The 14,169-nt window shown below is 49.6% G+C and overlaps 1 protein-coding gene across 2 annotated transcripts in view; it reads left to right on the forward strand.

Annotated features, from left to right (window-relative positions):
• Positions 1 to 14,169, forward strand: part of CEMIP (cell migration inducing hyaluronidase 1) — a 162,130-nt gene that overhangs the window by 86,455 nt on the left and 61,506 nt on the right. For both annotated transcript variants that reach the window (XM_032623339.1, XM_032623338.1), the window contains exons 2-7: positions 1,710 to 1,819; positions 6,272 to 6,418; positions 6,917 to 7,055; positions 7,775 to 8,011; positions 11,180 to 11,359; positions 13,758 to 13,828. In XM_032623339.1, the coding sequence (XP_032479230.1) occupies positions 1,726 to 1,819; positions 6,272 to 6,418; positions 6,917 to 7,055; positions 7,775 to 8,011; positions 11,180 to 11,359; positions 13,758 to 13,828 (868 nt within the window). In that variant the 5' untranslated portion in view covers positions 1,710 to 1,725. The remainder of the gene's footprint in view (positions 1 to 1,709; positions 1,820 to 6,271; positions 6,419 to 6,916; positions 7,056 to 7,774; positions 8,012 to 11,179; positions 11,360 to 13,757; positions 13,829 to 14,169) is intronic.

Below are 14,169 nucleotides of genomic sequence, written 5' to 3' on the forward strand. Positions count from 1 at the left end.
GTCCCCTTCTTTTTATTGCAAAGAGCATGAAAGCAGACACTCCTCTTCTGGGGGCCATGGGAAAGGCGCCATTCCCAGATGCGGTGACACCTGACATCAGCGGCCCTGCAGAGGCGACTAGAATGGGTTCTGTTGTTCTCGGCATATCAGGCCAGGGCCAGGCAGGGTGCCCGCCAGGAGGACACTGCGGGCATTGACGCTGCGAGTATGGTTTCCTCCCTCCCCCGGCCTCCCCGGCGCACCTGTGCGGGAAGGACCAGGCACAGGGCCAGGGTGCTCCGTTTCAGACCCTCTTGCCGAGCTCACACAAAGTGCTTCACCAGGAGCTGAAAGGTCAGGGACGATCAGATTTGTCCCTGAGCTCGTTCAAAGGGAGAAAGCCTGTGTGGGATGAGAGAGATTTCTTTCTCAGTGTGGGAGAATATCTGTTTGTTTCCAGGCATGACTACAGTCATGCTCTGGGGAGGACCTGGGGACGTGGGCGTGGAAGCTGGAGCTGGTCGCTCCCCAAGCCCCTCCTAAGCGCTCTTGTGCGGCACACAGGACTTGAAGACAGAGATGTTTCTCCAAGGGCATTATATTATGAAAGGGGAATTGGCATTATATTATGAAAGGGGAACTTTTTTTTAAAGTTCCTGTCTTGAGGTTTATCTAGACAGGTTCCCGTATTCACCTTCTATCTGAGTACAAGGGGGAGAAAAGTGGCTTTCATAAAATAAGAATGTAATAAAATTCATTTAATTCTGTCACACATAAAAATAAATCCACAGTCTAGGGCTGTTTCAGTTCTCCACAGGGTCAGAGCCTAGGTTCTTACTCTCTGCGTTGCCATCTTCAGCACATGGCTCCCATTACATGGCCAAAGATAGCTGCTGAAGATCCAGGCATCATATCCATATTCCAGCCAGCAGGAAAGAGGGAAGAAAGCCTTCCTGCTTTCCCTAAGGACATATCCTGGAATTCACACACTGTACTTTTACTATATTGGCCAGAACTTAATTCCGAGATCACAACTAACGTAAGAGAGACTGGAGAAGGTAGCCTTTATTCTAGGTGGCTGTGTGCCCAGATAAAAACCCAGGGGTTCTTTTCCAGGGAAAAATGGATATTAGGAGACAATTAGCTATCTCTGCCCTGCCTTCCTCCTGGATGGGTAATATTAGAAGGGTTTATAACACACAGGCATCGTATTTAGGATCTCAGTATTATCATCAAGACTTGTTTTAGAAGCACAGACTGATATTAGAAATCAGCTATAGTCCACATCCTCATTTTTCAGATTAGGAAACTGAATCCCAGAGAGGTTAATCAGATCAGCTGAGATCACACAGCAAGTTGGTGGCATCTATTTTCCAGCTCATGTTCAGTGGGAATATTTTTTGTTTTTCTCTGTTTTTAACTTAAGGGGGAAAAAAAAGCCCTTCATTCTGGAGGGTAGTGAGCTCGAGCGCCAAGGATGAAATTCCATCCATCACCGGGTCTCTGAGCTGCAGGACACAGGCGGGACAGTGACAGGGCTTTCATGCCCTGATCTGCCCAGCCCTGAGTCATGGCAGCTGAGGACTTTGCATTGGCCGGCTGGAGTCTGACCATACTGGCGCGGCCTCTGCGTGTCCGTGTGGCCCTGTCTCTGTGTGTGTGTCTGCCCCACAAACCGACTCCAGCCTGGGGAGGCTGCAGGTCTGACTCAGTGTGCTTTTTTATTTCAGGGAGCGCTCTGCCAGAATGAGAGCGGCTCACGGTCCGGACGTCTCCTTTAAGGTGCTGCTGACAATCGGCTGGTTCGCCCTGGCCCGCTTTCCTGGTGCCGCATCCACAGGTGAGCCACTGCCGAGCAGTTGGACCTCTGCATCTCCACGAGGAAGGCCAGGAGAAGGAGCCGCAGGGTGGGGTCAGGGTGGCTGGGCTCTGGCCTGCCCCTGCTAACTCGCTGATCCTGGGCAAGTCTTATCCTGGTCTTCAGTTTCGTCATCCACAAAATGAGGGGGTTAGACTAGGCTCAGGGGTTACAAACTCAGTGTCTACAGGAACCAGGCACATGACACAAAGCAGTGAAGCTGGCCAGGTAGAGATGTGGTCACCTGGGGAGTTCACGCCCCTCTTCAGGGACACCCACTTCTCAGTCCCGGCCAATTGCTACCACATGGGTAGGCGGGGCCCCTGTTGCAAGACCTATTGAATTTTTAAGAGGAGTCAGAAATCTAGACTTTCATGTAAAAGCTCTCTACTTGTTAAAGGATGGCAACCAATTGAAATTTTACCGAACACTCAGGGTGGTGGTGGAGCAGAGCAAAAAACACATATCTGCCAGCCGGCCTGCCGCCTCCGAGCCACCTGATCTCAGTGTTCCCTTCCTGCTTTGCCGTCATAAGATCTGGGTGCATTAAAGCACCTTGTTAGCCGTGATGCTCTAGGTGAGGTTTAGATCTCTTTTTCTGATCTCGATATCGTCAGCTTCTTCTTTGAGTGATTTTGAATTAAAATCCAGAAGCACTAGGCAAGTTTGCGTGGGCTACAAAAAAAGCAAAATCAAATAAACCGGGCTTCCCTGGTGGCGCAGTGGTTGAGAGTCGGCCTGCCGATGCAGGGGACACGGGTTCGTGCCCTGGCCCGGGAAGATCCCACATGCCGCGGAGCGGCTGGGCTCATGAGCCATGGCCACTGAGCCTGTGCGTCCGGAGGCTGTGCTCTGCAGCGGGAGAGGCCACAACAGTGAGAGGCCCGCGTACCGCAAAAAAAAAATAAACCAAGCTTGGGGTAGAAGTTGAGAGCTGGGGACCATTTAAAAATTTTGAATAGAGGTTGAGTAATAATACCATCGCCGTGGATTGCTTTAAAAAAAAGGATGTTATTATCACTTGAGCTGAATGCTTTTCTACAATAAGAATAAAGGACCTTACATTGTATTATATCTTGTTTTTCTCAGCCCACTGGTGCAAGGAAGTAATCTCTAATCATAACTAGTGAAATCCCTTCAACGTGATTCCTTGTAGAATCTTTTTGGTCCTTAGGGGACATAGCAAGCAAGCAGTATTTGTCAATATTGCCTGAACTCATTCATTTCGTCCTTCCATCATTTATTCAGTTAATAACCACCAAGGGGGCACTGACCCTGTGCCAGGAACTGGGTTTAGGGTTCTCTTCTAAGGTGAATCACCTCGCGGCCTTGGGGAGGTCTCTGGGTATTTCCTCTTACATCCTGGGTCTCTCTCTTCTGTTTGACTATAAACCATTTGGAAAGGAGGCTGTGCCTTTGATTCCCTCTTGCTTTTCTCTGACGTCAGAGGGATGCAGAAGCCAACCCCCTGCCATTCATGCTCCGAGTAGGACTTGCATCCTCTCTGAATCCCACTTCCTGCAGCCCCTCCCGGGAAGGGTGGCTGCTGTGGTGATATCTCCGCAAAGGCCTTGACGGTTGCCAGCTACTCACTGATTCCTACAAATGAAGAGCCACTGAAACCAACTTTTACCAAGAGCAAGATCTCCAGCTCCAGCGAAGGGGCGTTCATCCGCGGCCAGTCTTGTAACTGTTGTGCTTATGCTGTGCGGTCAGAGCTGCTGGAGCTCTGGGAATTGTGCTTCTGATGACAGGAGAGCCTACAAGTGTCAGGCTGACCGCTTCCAAACCTGGATGCAAAGACTGATACAAACGCCTGCAGTTGGAGGATAAAGGGGCAGTTGGGATTCTCCTAGGAGATGTGGGTGGTGAGACCCTGGGCTTGGTCCCGTGGAGTTGGAACGATTCCTTCTCGGCACGCTTACGGCTCCATGCCTGGATCTCTGGGCTCACCAGTCGCCACATGCATTCCCCGCATGGCTGAGGAGTCACCACCTTGGAAGCAGACACTCCAGGTCCAGGACTAGGTGGAGGGCAGCCCAGGGCCTCTGATTGACCTCTGCTGAAAGCCAGCCAAGCGCTTGACCCATCTGAAGGCAAACCCAGGGATGGGCATTGGCCCTCAGAAGCCCCTCAGCTGGACGGAGGCTCCAGAGCCTTCGTGATCATCCTTGGCTACTGAGGGCCCAGGCAGAGGCCCCCAGCCCCCACCACTACCTCGGCCCATCCTGGCAGCTTGCTGGCAACCCTGCTCTTAGATTGAAATGAAAAATCCACGGATGAGTAAATGCCACATTTTTTCATTGTTTTGCCACTATTTGAGTCCCATGGGGTTTACAGAATCTTGGAAGAGCTGCTTTAGCAAAACTCCAAAAAAAAGTGAAATTCTCTTCCTAATGAAAACGATCCAAAACCTGAGTTAGGGCTGACAGTGAGGCAGATGGGGCATAAAGGAGGACGTTATGGAGCATGGGAGGGGACGGTGGGGAGTGAGACTCAGGAAACACGCACCAGGTGCCTGCCGCCTTGCAGAGAAGAGAAGGGCCAGCCGCTGCTTTCAGATGGGCCGGGCCGATGATGTGATGGGGGCTTCCGGAGTCCACATCTGGCAATGCTGAGTAGATAAAGGAGCAGCGCCCTTCCAGTTCTCTTGAAATATATAAACATGGAATCTTACCCTAGAGACAGCCGCATCGAAATCGAGTCACGTTGAGAACTGACATGCTAGTAATTGTACTGAAGCCAGAATTCCTTCTGGGGTCCCACCCAATGTCGTGGATATTGTCCACTGCACCCACCTGGCTCAAGAGACATGGCTTCCCTTAGTGGCCCTTGCTCAGTGCCCAAGGGTGGAATTTGCATCCATTCCTTCCAGTACCTTCCCCAGGGTCTTCACCATCTGAAACCTTGCCCCCGCCATGGGTTTACTACACCTCACCTTCCTTCTCCATCCCACTCCAGTTATTTAAAATCTACTATTTGGGCTTCCCTGGTGGCGCAGTGGTTGAGAGTCTGCCTGCCGATGCAGGGGACACAGGTTCGTGCCCCGGTCCGGGAGGATCCCACATGCCGCGGAGCGGCTGGGCCCGTGAGCCATGGCCACTGAGCCTGCGTGTCCTGAGCCTGTGCTCCGCAACGGGAGAGGCCACAACAGTCAGAGGCCCGCGTACTGCAAAAAAACAAAAAAAAACTACTATTTCATGCTTGCTCACAACTTTCTAGTGAGAGAGAAAAAGGAGGGCATTGGGGCTCCATCTCTGAGGCAAGCCATTCTCATTTTGTTTTGCCTGTTGCCTCTTCCTTTCCCTCTGGGCTTTTCCCTGCTGTCAAGGGAGATTTTCCCAGTTTCTGAGACAGTCCTCTGTTCACCATACATGGTACCCCACTGGGGTGCAGAGCCTTCTTAGCCATAGGAGGAGAGACTCCTCCCACTGCTTCTACTTGCGTCGGGGAGAGGTCTGCAACACCCACCATGGGGGCTTTGAGTTCAACTAAACATTCAGACTCATGAGGCTACCACAGGCCATGCCTGGCATCAGGATAACTTCAAAGGGCCTACGACAGAAACACTGCCCACCGTCAGAGCAGCGTCAGGCGTTTCTCTTCCGTGAGAGTGGTCTTGGAAGCATTCTACAAGCCTCCAGAAGCTATCTTCTTTTGTTCCCCAGATGACAGCTCCTTAGGTGAGAGGGAACAAGACTGTCATTGGACAGGTGTGGGTATTGCCCCGTCAGAGCTAGTATCTCTTATAGCAACTCCATAGATGTAACTTTCAGAGTTGCTGTGTGGGATTTGCCCAATTACGAGAGTCCCTGCACTCAGGGAAGCCTCCAAGCAAGACATCTCCACCAGGATCATTATAAGTTTTGCATAGTTCCTCCCAGTTTAGGTGCCGTTTACTAATCAGGGGTCACTTTTGTTATAAGATGTTGCTTGGGAACATGCTTTCTAGAATACCATCTTTCTCAGGCTTCCGGAAACAGAGAAAATTAACTAAAAGTCAAATTCTCAGGCAGAAGGGGAAAAGGCTTTGCCAACTTTTTAAACAATGCTTTCCAGGGGAAAGGATGCCTTGGAATGCAAGTGATCTGGGTAGATCATCGCCTAACTTTCGATCTCGGAATGTCTTGAGGAGTCATCCGGTCTACCCTTCATTCTATAAAGGGAAAAACTGAGTCCAGAAGAGGGAAGTGACTCGTTCACAGATAAAGGATGAACTAATGAAGGACATTTGACTAAATCCCAGGCCTCCTGGCTCCTATATCAGGGGTTCTCTTTGCTTTCTAGGGCCCTGCTTTGAGCTCTAGTAGGGAGAAGGCAAGGGCCATGAAAATGCACGATAGACTCCCCACCCCACCCTGCTTGTGGTCTGTGGCAGTCCTTGCTTGGGGACGTTGGTGGGTGGTAGCAGTGACATCTCTCTGTCCTTTGCAGTGGCAGCTGAGTGCCCTGATCAGTGGCCTGAGCTGCAGCCCTGGAACCCTGGCCATGACCCAGACTACTACGTGCACATAGGCCAGGGCAGAACACTGCTGCTTATCGCGTCTGCCACGGTCCATTCCATCCGCATCTCAGAGGGAGGTAAGCCAGTCTCCCTCCCCTGCCCCATCTCTCTCTGGTCCGCTGCCTCAGAGCCTAGCAGATGGGATGCAGGTCGCCATAACTGTAGATGGACAGAACAAATGTCACGTGCTTTGGGTTCATGTCAGAGCATCTGGTGGTTTGAGCCCTGAGGAGTGGCTTGTCAGAGGTCCAGTCTTAGTGAAAGAAGCGTTTATGGAGGAAACTTCTTATTGGTGCTCTGAGCATTCCTGCTTATCTGACCTTCAGACGCTCGCTCATTGAATGCAGCACATGGAGTGATAGCAGTAAACCAAGCAGGCGTTATTTACACACCGCAAGGCATAGAGAAAAGCAACCACCCTAAGCACAGCAAGCATAGACGTATTGGAAAGACACGCCTCTTTGCCTGCCTGAGGGATGACACATGAGGGGCTTAGGAGGTCTGCCCTTGACTCTGCTATAATCTCACCACTAAGACTTGTCTTCCTAAACCTCACTCCATTCCTGCCTCTTCAGGAAAGCTAGTCATTAAAGACCAAGATGAGGCAATTGTTTTGCGTACCCGGCACATCCTGATTGACAACGGAGGAGAGCTGCATGCTGGGAGTGCCCTCTGCCCTTTCCAGGGCAATTTCAGCATCATTTTGTATGGAAGGTGGGTAGACAGCTTCCATGGGTCACATGATACTCTTGGATCTGACGGGAAGGAGGTTTTTCGTGGAAGAGAGGGAGGTAAGACAGCAAGGCTTTAGCGCAAGAAAGGAATTATCATTAGGTCCTGCCAGACGGTAATCATGAACGAGACAGACAGTGGCGATTCAGGTGAGTTGGAGGAGTGCGTGAGGCATTTTACTTATTGTGGCTCAGGTCCGGACTTAAGTTACAGAAACCCCTGCCGGCCTTTCTGCTGCCTTCTAATCATGTCATGGCTGAGGGGGTCTCTGTGAATGTTTATTAATAGCTTATGATGGACGAGATAAAGAAAAATCCCATGCAGTATTTGCCTCTGGTGTGCTCCCTCTTCAAGCAATTGGGAGTTCTCAGAATCAGTAACCAAGAGTACACGAGGGTATGCAGTCCAGGTGATCCCACATCTGATACGGACCAAAATATAACATACTCAGAACTGGAAAGAAGTGCCAACATATTAACTATTGATAAGTATTTCTGCTTGGCCTGTTGGACACATTTTGGTCTGGTGGGGGACAACAACCTTGGTTGCCAATGCTATGTCTACGGACCTCGAGCAATCACCAGGTGTAACTGGGTCCAAGGTGGCCACAGTGGGAGTCAAGAGCAGTGCAGTCACCTCTGAGCTTAGCATCCAGTAAAGAGAGGTGTCAGCCGACCATGGAGAGCTGTTCTCTCTTGCAGGGCTGATGAAGACGTTCAGCCAGACCCTTACTTTGGCCTCAAGTACATCGGCATCGACAGAGGAGGTACCCTTGAGTTGCATGGACAGAAGAAGCTCTCTTGGACATTTCTGAACAAGACTCTTCACCCCGGTGGCATGCAAGAGGGAGGTTATTTTTTCGAAAGGAGCTGGGGTCACCGTGGAGTCATTGTTCATGTCATTGACCCCAAATCGGGGACAGTCATCCATTCTGACCGGTAAGGTTTGCCCTCACGTAAACACATTCATTCATTCAGCCTACACTTACTGAGCATGTGTCCTAGCCAGACGCTGCTCAGAGGCTGGGAGCACAGCAGTGAGTGAGACAGACAGAAATCCAAGCTGAACTGAACAGGGACAGGCATGTTTGCACACACATACACACATGTAAGCACAGCATAGTTTTAGGCTGTGATCGTCGGTAATTAGGGGGAAGAGACATAGTGAGAGGGTAGAGGGTAACTAGAGGAGGCCACTTTGCATCACGCGGTCTGGAAAGGCCAGTGTAAACAAGCAGCATTGGAGCTGAGGACCGCTGGGTGAGGCTGAGTCAGGGAAAGAGTTTTCAAGACAGAGCGGCAAGTGCAAAGGGCCAGAGGTGAGAAAGGGCGTGACGTTCTCACAGGGAGGAAGGGCCAGCAGAGATATGGGAGGGCAGAGGGATGGAAACGAGATGCCATAATGTCAGAGTTTTAGGCAGGGGTGGGTGTGGAGGCCTTGGAGGCCCAGAGAGGAGGTGGGTTTTATTCTTAGTGGGATGCAAAGCCACCGAAGGGCTTTAAGAAGGGTACGATCTGATTTAAAGGAACTGGCTGCTGTGTAGAGAGTGGATTGTTTGTGGAGGGCAAAAGTAAAGCCAGCAGAGGTGGTTAGGTGGCTTCTGCATGGTCAAGGCAAGCAAGGTCGCCGGCGAGGACTCAGGTGGAAGCAGTGGCAACAGAAGTGGATGAACTTGAGAGATACTTCGGAGGCAGATAGGGCAAGTCTCCCGATCCCTGTCCCTTGCCCTGGCTCAGGTATCCTGGCAGATTCTGCAGAGGGGGCTCTCCCGGGGGCTCTTGCCCTGGCCTTGCAGAGGCTGTCTCAGGCCACTCAGAGAGAAAGATCCACTAGGAAGGGCACAGCTGGAATAGGCAAACAGAGACAGCTTTCCTGGTCCTGCTGGAGGACGGGCATATGGAACTCCTCAGAAACAGGGCATGAGCTGTGAGCGGCCACAGGAAGGCAGCAGGGAATCAGCTGTGATATGGGACAGGGTGGGCAGAAGCATGCAGGACAGCCAACCTTGCCCTCTGGTGGATATTAGTAACAATAATACGATCACTGGACTTTGTGCAAAACCCTGTGTTAACCACTTTATCTGCCGCATATAACTGAATCTTCAGAAACCCCCTGTCAGGTGGGTTCTGTTGTTATACAGATGAGAACGCTAAGGTTGGGTGAAGCCAAATTTGCTCAGAGTCACAAGGCTGGGGAGTGTTGGAGCTGCGATTCAAACCCAGATCTGCTCAGGCCCTAAACCACTATATTGCCCCCACGGGGGCTGACAGCCACCTGCTTGGTCTGGGATGGAGCAATCCTCAGACCACGGTTAACGAAGCCAGGCTGAGCTGATGGACACAAAACCTATCAGAGAGCCTCTACCTTCACAGGAGAGAGAACAGTCTCCTCAGTTGTGTTCTGACTCCTTGCTGCTGCTGCTTTTTTGTTTTGAATTTTATTATATTATATTATATTGATTTTTAAATTATTATTTTTATTGGAGTGTAGTTGCTTTACAGTGTTGTGTTACTTTCTGCTGTGCAGCAAAGCGAATCAGTCACAGGTATACATATATCCACACTTTTTTAGATTTCCTTCCCATTTAGGTCACCACAGAGCACTGAGTAGAGTTCCCTGTGCTATACGGTAGGTTCTCATTAGTTATGTATTTTATACATAGTAGTGTATACATGTCCCAATCTCGCAGTTCATCCCACCACCCCCCTTCCCCACCTTGGTAACCATAAGTTTGTCCTCTACATCTGTGACTCTATTTCTGCTTTGCAAATAAGTTCATCTCTACCATTTTTCTAGATTCCACATGTAAGTGATATTATACGATATTTGTTTTTCTCTTTCTGACTTACTTCACCCTCTGTGACAGTCTCTAGGTCCATCCACGTCTCTGCAAATGGCACTATTTTGCTCCTTTTTGTGGCTGAGTAATACTCCGTTGTATGTAGCTACCACATCTTCTTTATCCATTCCTCTGTCGATGGACACTTAGGTTGCTTCCACGTCCTGGCTATTGTGAATAGTGCTGCAGTGAACATCGGGGTGCATGCATCCTTTTGAATTCTGGTTTTCTCCGGATGTGGCGCTGCTTCTTAAGTAGTACAGCATGGTTACTTGCAGCAGCCAACCTGAAGTTGAATTCATTACTGAAGTGCTTAATGAGATGTTATCCCAATAGCTGATGTGGAGGTTCCAAAGACAGGATACCTGCTCCTTCCTAATCTCCTTCGGGTAAAGTATGAGTCAGTGGGCTCAGGAATCTGAGAGCTGAATGTGTGTGAGTAAGGGTATTAATAAACCCTGAACACACACAGAAACGCAGGCTGTGGTCACCTGAGACCTGGCTACCTGGAGGTTACCTGCAGAAACAAGAACTTAGGTCGGCTCTTGAACGGTAGGAAGTATTTGCTCGGCTGGATGGAAGGAAGTATTTGATTGGCTGGAGGTAAGGATGAATGAGTGAAGGCAGGAGTGGGCATGGGGTATGACCATGGGACCCTGAGCTGTACTACGCTCATAGCAGACGATTCCTGGGGCGGGGCACTGGAGAAGGAGGGGGCCTAGGTGGGGTCAGACCAGGTTATGGGAACAATTACAAACCAGTTTGAGGACTCAGGAGCGCCCATACATTCCCCCCCCCCGCCACTCCCCGTACCACCACTGTTTTCCTTTTCCCAAATCTTAGCTATTCATGCTGGTTTATTTTTCTAGACTCGTTTTAGAATTATTTTGCTCGTGAAGTTCTAAGACAGATTCTTTCGGAATTTCCGTTGTCATTGTACAAAACGTTTATACTTAACAAGTACACTTTATACTTAGAGTTGAGATCATTACACAACTGGGTCTTTCCTTTGTAAATTCTTGTCACCTGGGATGCAGGTTTTTTGAGATCTATATTTCATAGCTATGGTACGTGGATGAGGGTGGGTTATCTTTGTCAAGTCTGAGATGATCGATTCTTGCTGTAATGAAAGCTTTTTTCTTTAAAAATCATAGCCCTTGAGATCTTTGGGTGGCGTGTTAGTTGTCATACCACAGGTAAGTGCGTAGACTTCTCTTTCTGGGCCGCTGTTAGGACTATTAAAATCCCCTCTCTCTGCCCTTTTTAGGTTTGACACCTACAGATCCAAGAAAGAGAGTGAACGTCTGGCCCAGTATTTAAACACAGTGCCCAACGGCAGGATCCTTTCTGTTGCCGTGAATGATGAAGGCTCTCGAAACTTGGACGACGTGGCCAGGAAGGCGATGACCAGATTGGGCAGCAAACACTTTCTACACCTTGGATTTAGGTATCGCCCATCACTTCCACCTCCCCAGGGCTCCAGAACACTGAAGCATCGCTACCCGAGGCTGACTTTACCTAACTTCCTTGCTCGTTTCCCCAGGCGACATCACCCTCAGTGGTGACCCTGGGGGGTGCAGACGTGTGATCCATCCGCATTGGACACGTTAGGGCTTGTTCTTAAAGAGAGCCTTGTAAGCATGTTCCACTCTTCAGGCTCCACAGGTCTCTGTGTATATGAACTCATTCATTCAATCGGCCACTTACAAAATATTAATTGAGCATCTACTGTGTGTAAAAGCTGTGCCTCAGATGTACAGCTAATGGTCATTTTCCCTTTCTTTAGCAACGGGGTCAGAACACGCCTGGGGGGATTGGCAGACATCTGTTTTAGAGACCCCATAAAGTGCGTCTGCCCAGCCAAGCCCCCCCGGCAGAAGGGGCCCTTTGATGTGCTCCAGGGCGTGTTTTGTTTGCCTTGGATTGCGGCGTCATGCCTGACTTTGGCACGCGCACCTGTTGGCACCAAGAGGAAGCCATTTACCCCACAGTAGCCACACCTTTTAATCGTGTTGAATCAGATCTCGGTTCAGTGGAAAGTTGAGATCATCTGTCCCGTAGCTATTGGAGATAGGGATGCACCTCCCTCCAGCTCTGTAGACCGTGGGCAAAATGGGGGTGGGCCAGAGCCTTTTCTGGGCTCTAAGCAAAGCAATTTTACTTCCTGGGCAGAGGTCCCCTGGGCAGGGACAGGACTCCGGGTTCAAGGGTGCTTTTTCTGACTGCCCGTGGGCTGCTCCTTCTGGAAGGGTTTGGGCAGGAAACGCAAGCAGCCAAAGAATGACAGTGACACTTTAGAACTGTTAAAACTCCTTTGTTAACCAAAACCAAGGGTGCTGCTATTTCACTGTGTTATAAGCCAAAAGGCCAGTTAGTTAATTTCCAATGACAGGCAGAACCACAAAGGGACTGGCTACGTAGGGCCTCGGCAGAAGAAGTCCAAGATCTAGCATGCGACTTGGCCTGAATTTGAGTCTGGGCTGCACCTCCTGCTAGGTGGCTGCACAAGTGACTCACCATCTCTTTGCAGGCTTCCTGTGTCCGTACGATGGGATATTTGAGGCGCCAGCTCAAAGGGCTCTGGGGAGGGTAACTGTGATAATACGAGCAAAATATCTGCCACTGTGTGTAGCACAGAATAAGAACTCAATTAACGTTAGCTACTATTCTCTCCTTATAAACAAGAGCCACGGAAGGCTGGGTGCTATGTTCTATAAGTGAAGGAGATAGGTAGGCAGGGATTACATTTTTACCCTTCATTTGTATAGACCCACTTTGAACGACAAACTCAAAGCACCTAAAATCAGTAGAAGATCTGAGGCTTGGACCCATCATTTGTTCATTCACCCAGGAAGGGACTGTAGAGCAAATATTGCCATAAGGCACTAGGGCTGGACTAGCTGTACTGAGCTCTCATGGTAAGTTCTGACCTGTCTCTGGAAGTACTGAGCTCTCGCCGGGAGGCAGACATTAAATGGGAATTGATGATGGGGCGTGAAAGAACAAGAACAGGAGGGGTGAGAGGTGAAGCTGCCAAGGTGGGCACAGGAGGGCCTCTTGCTTTGGGCCAAGGAGCTTGCTTTTTATGCAAATGGGCAGGCACTGAAAGATTTTAAGCAAGGGTGGCACAGTCAAATCCCCAACCTCGATGAAGACTTACTTTCCAAGACAAGAGATCAAAACAAAAATAATCAAAGTTATTGAGGACCAAGACCTACTGACATCTCACAGTAAGCGAGAGGCTGGGTTAGGTATTGGGGGAAGACAAAAACGGATAAGAAAACCTTCCCACCCTAGAGCAGGGCACGCTTCAATGGAGAAAAGAGGAGTGTATAACTTTCCAAAATGGTACCCCTTCTTTTTCTCCTTTGCTTCTCATTAGGAAGAAGAGGTATTTCTTTCCTTCCCAAGGCCCAGTGCCGATTCCTGGTACTCAGTCACATCTGCCTGTGGCATTTTCCTCGAGATTAACTCATGAGAGGAATAAGCTTTCTCCCTTGGAGCATGTTTCCTTGTTTTCCTAAAGGAATCAGAGCACTTGCTTCACAACCTAATTGAGCCTGGCAGGTGGTACGTAGGTCTGTGGGCTTGTTTGTTATTTGTGATTCATACCCTGTCGACTGCCAGAATGGAGTTGCAGAGGTTCACAGTCCCCAAACATCAGGCCAGCCAAGTGGTTCGGAAGGCCAGGGCTTGCAGAGAAAGACTCTTTTTCTTCTGGAGAAAGGGAAGCCCAGCCTGGAAACTAATTTCCCCAAACAGCCTCTGTGTGACACTCTGCGTCAACTCTACCTCCAGTACAGGCTCAGATGTGTGAAGAACTTTTTTGTTTTTTTGTTTTTCAGACACCCTTGGAGTTTCCTAACTGTGAAAGGAAATCCCTCTTCTTCTGTTGAAGACCACATTGAATATCACGGTAATAAATGGCGAGAGACCAAATTCCCTCCAGTGTCTCTCTGACCAAGGGACTCGGGGCTTTTTGAACCACGCTGCACCCTCAGAACATGGCTGATCCACCACCCAACACCCTGTTGAGTGACTAGCTGCTTAATGGCCAGGTTACATGAGTGGCAAAAGTCCATACTGATTTAAGGCCAATCGCTAAGATAATATTTACATTTGCAAAGAAATTGTCATTGGTTTAATCCAAAACAAGTGACACAGGAAAGATGAGAACTGGGACAGAACCAGCAAGGGTAATATTTTGAGCTAAAAAGACGCTTTGGGGGGCTTCCCTGGTGGTGCAGTGGTTGAGAG

This window comes from Phocoena sinus, chromosome 2 (genome assembly GCF_008692025.1).
Source record: "Phocoena sinus isolate mPhoSin1 chromosome 2, mPhoSin1.pri, whole genome shotgun sequence".
NCBI classification, from domain to species: domain Eukaryota; kingdom Metazoa; phylum Chordata; class Mammalia; order Artiodactyla; family Phocoenidae; genus Phocoena; species Phocoena sinus.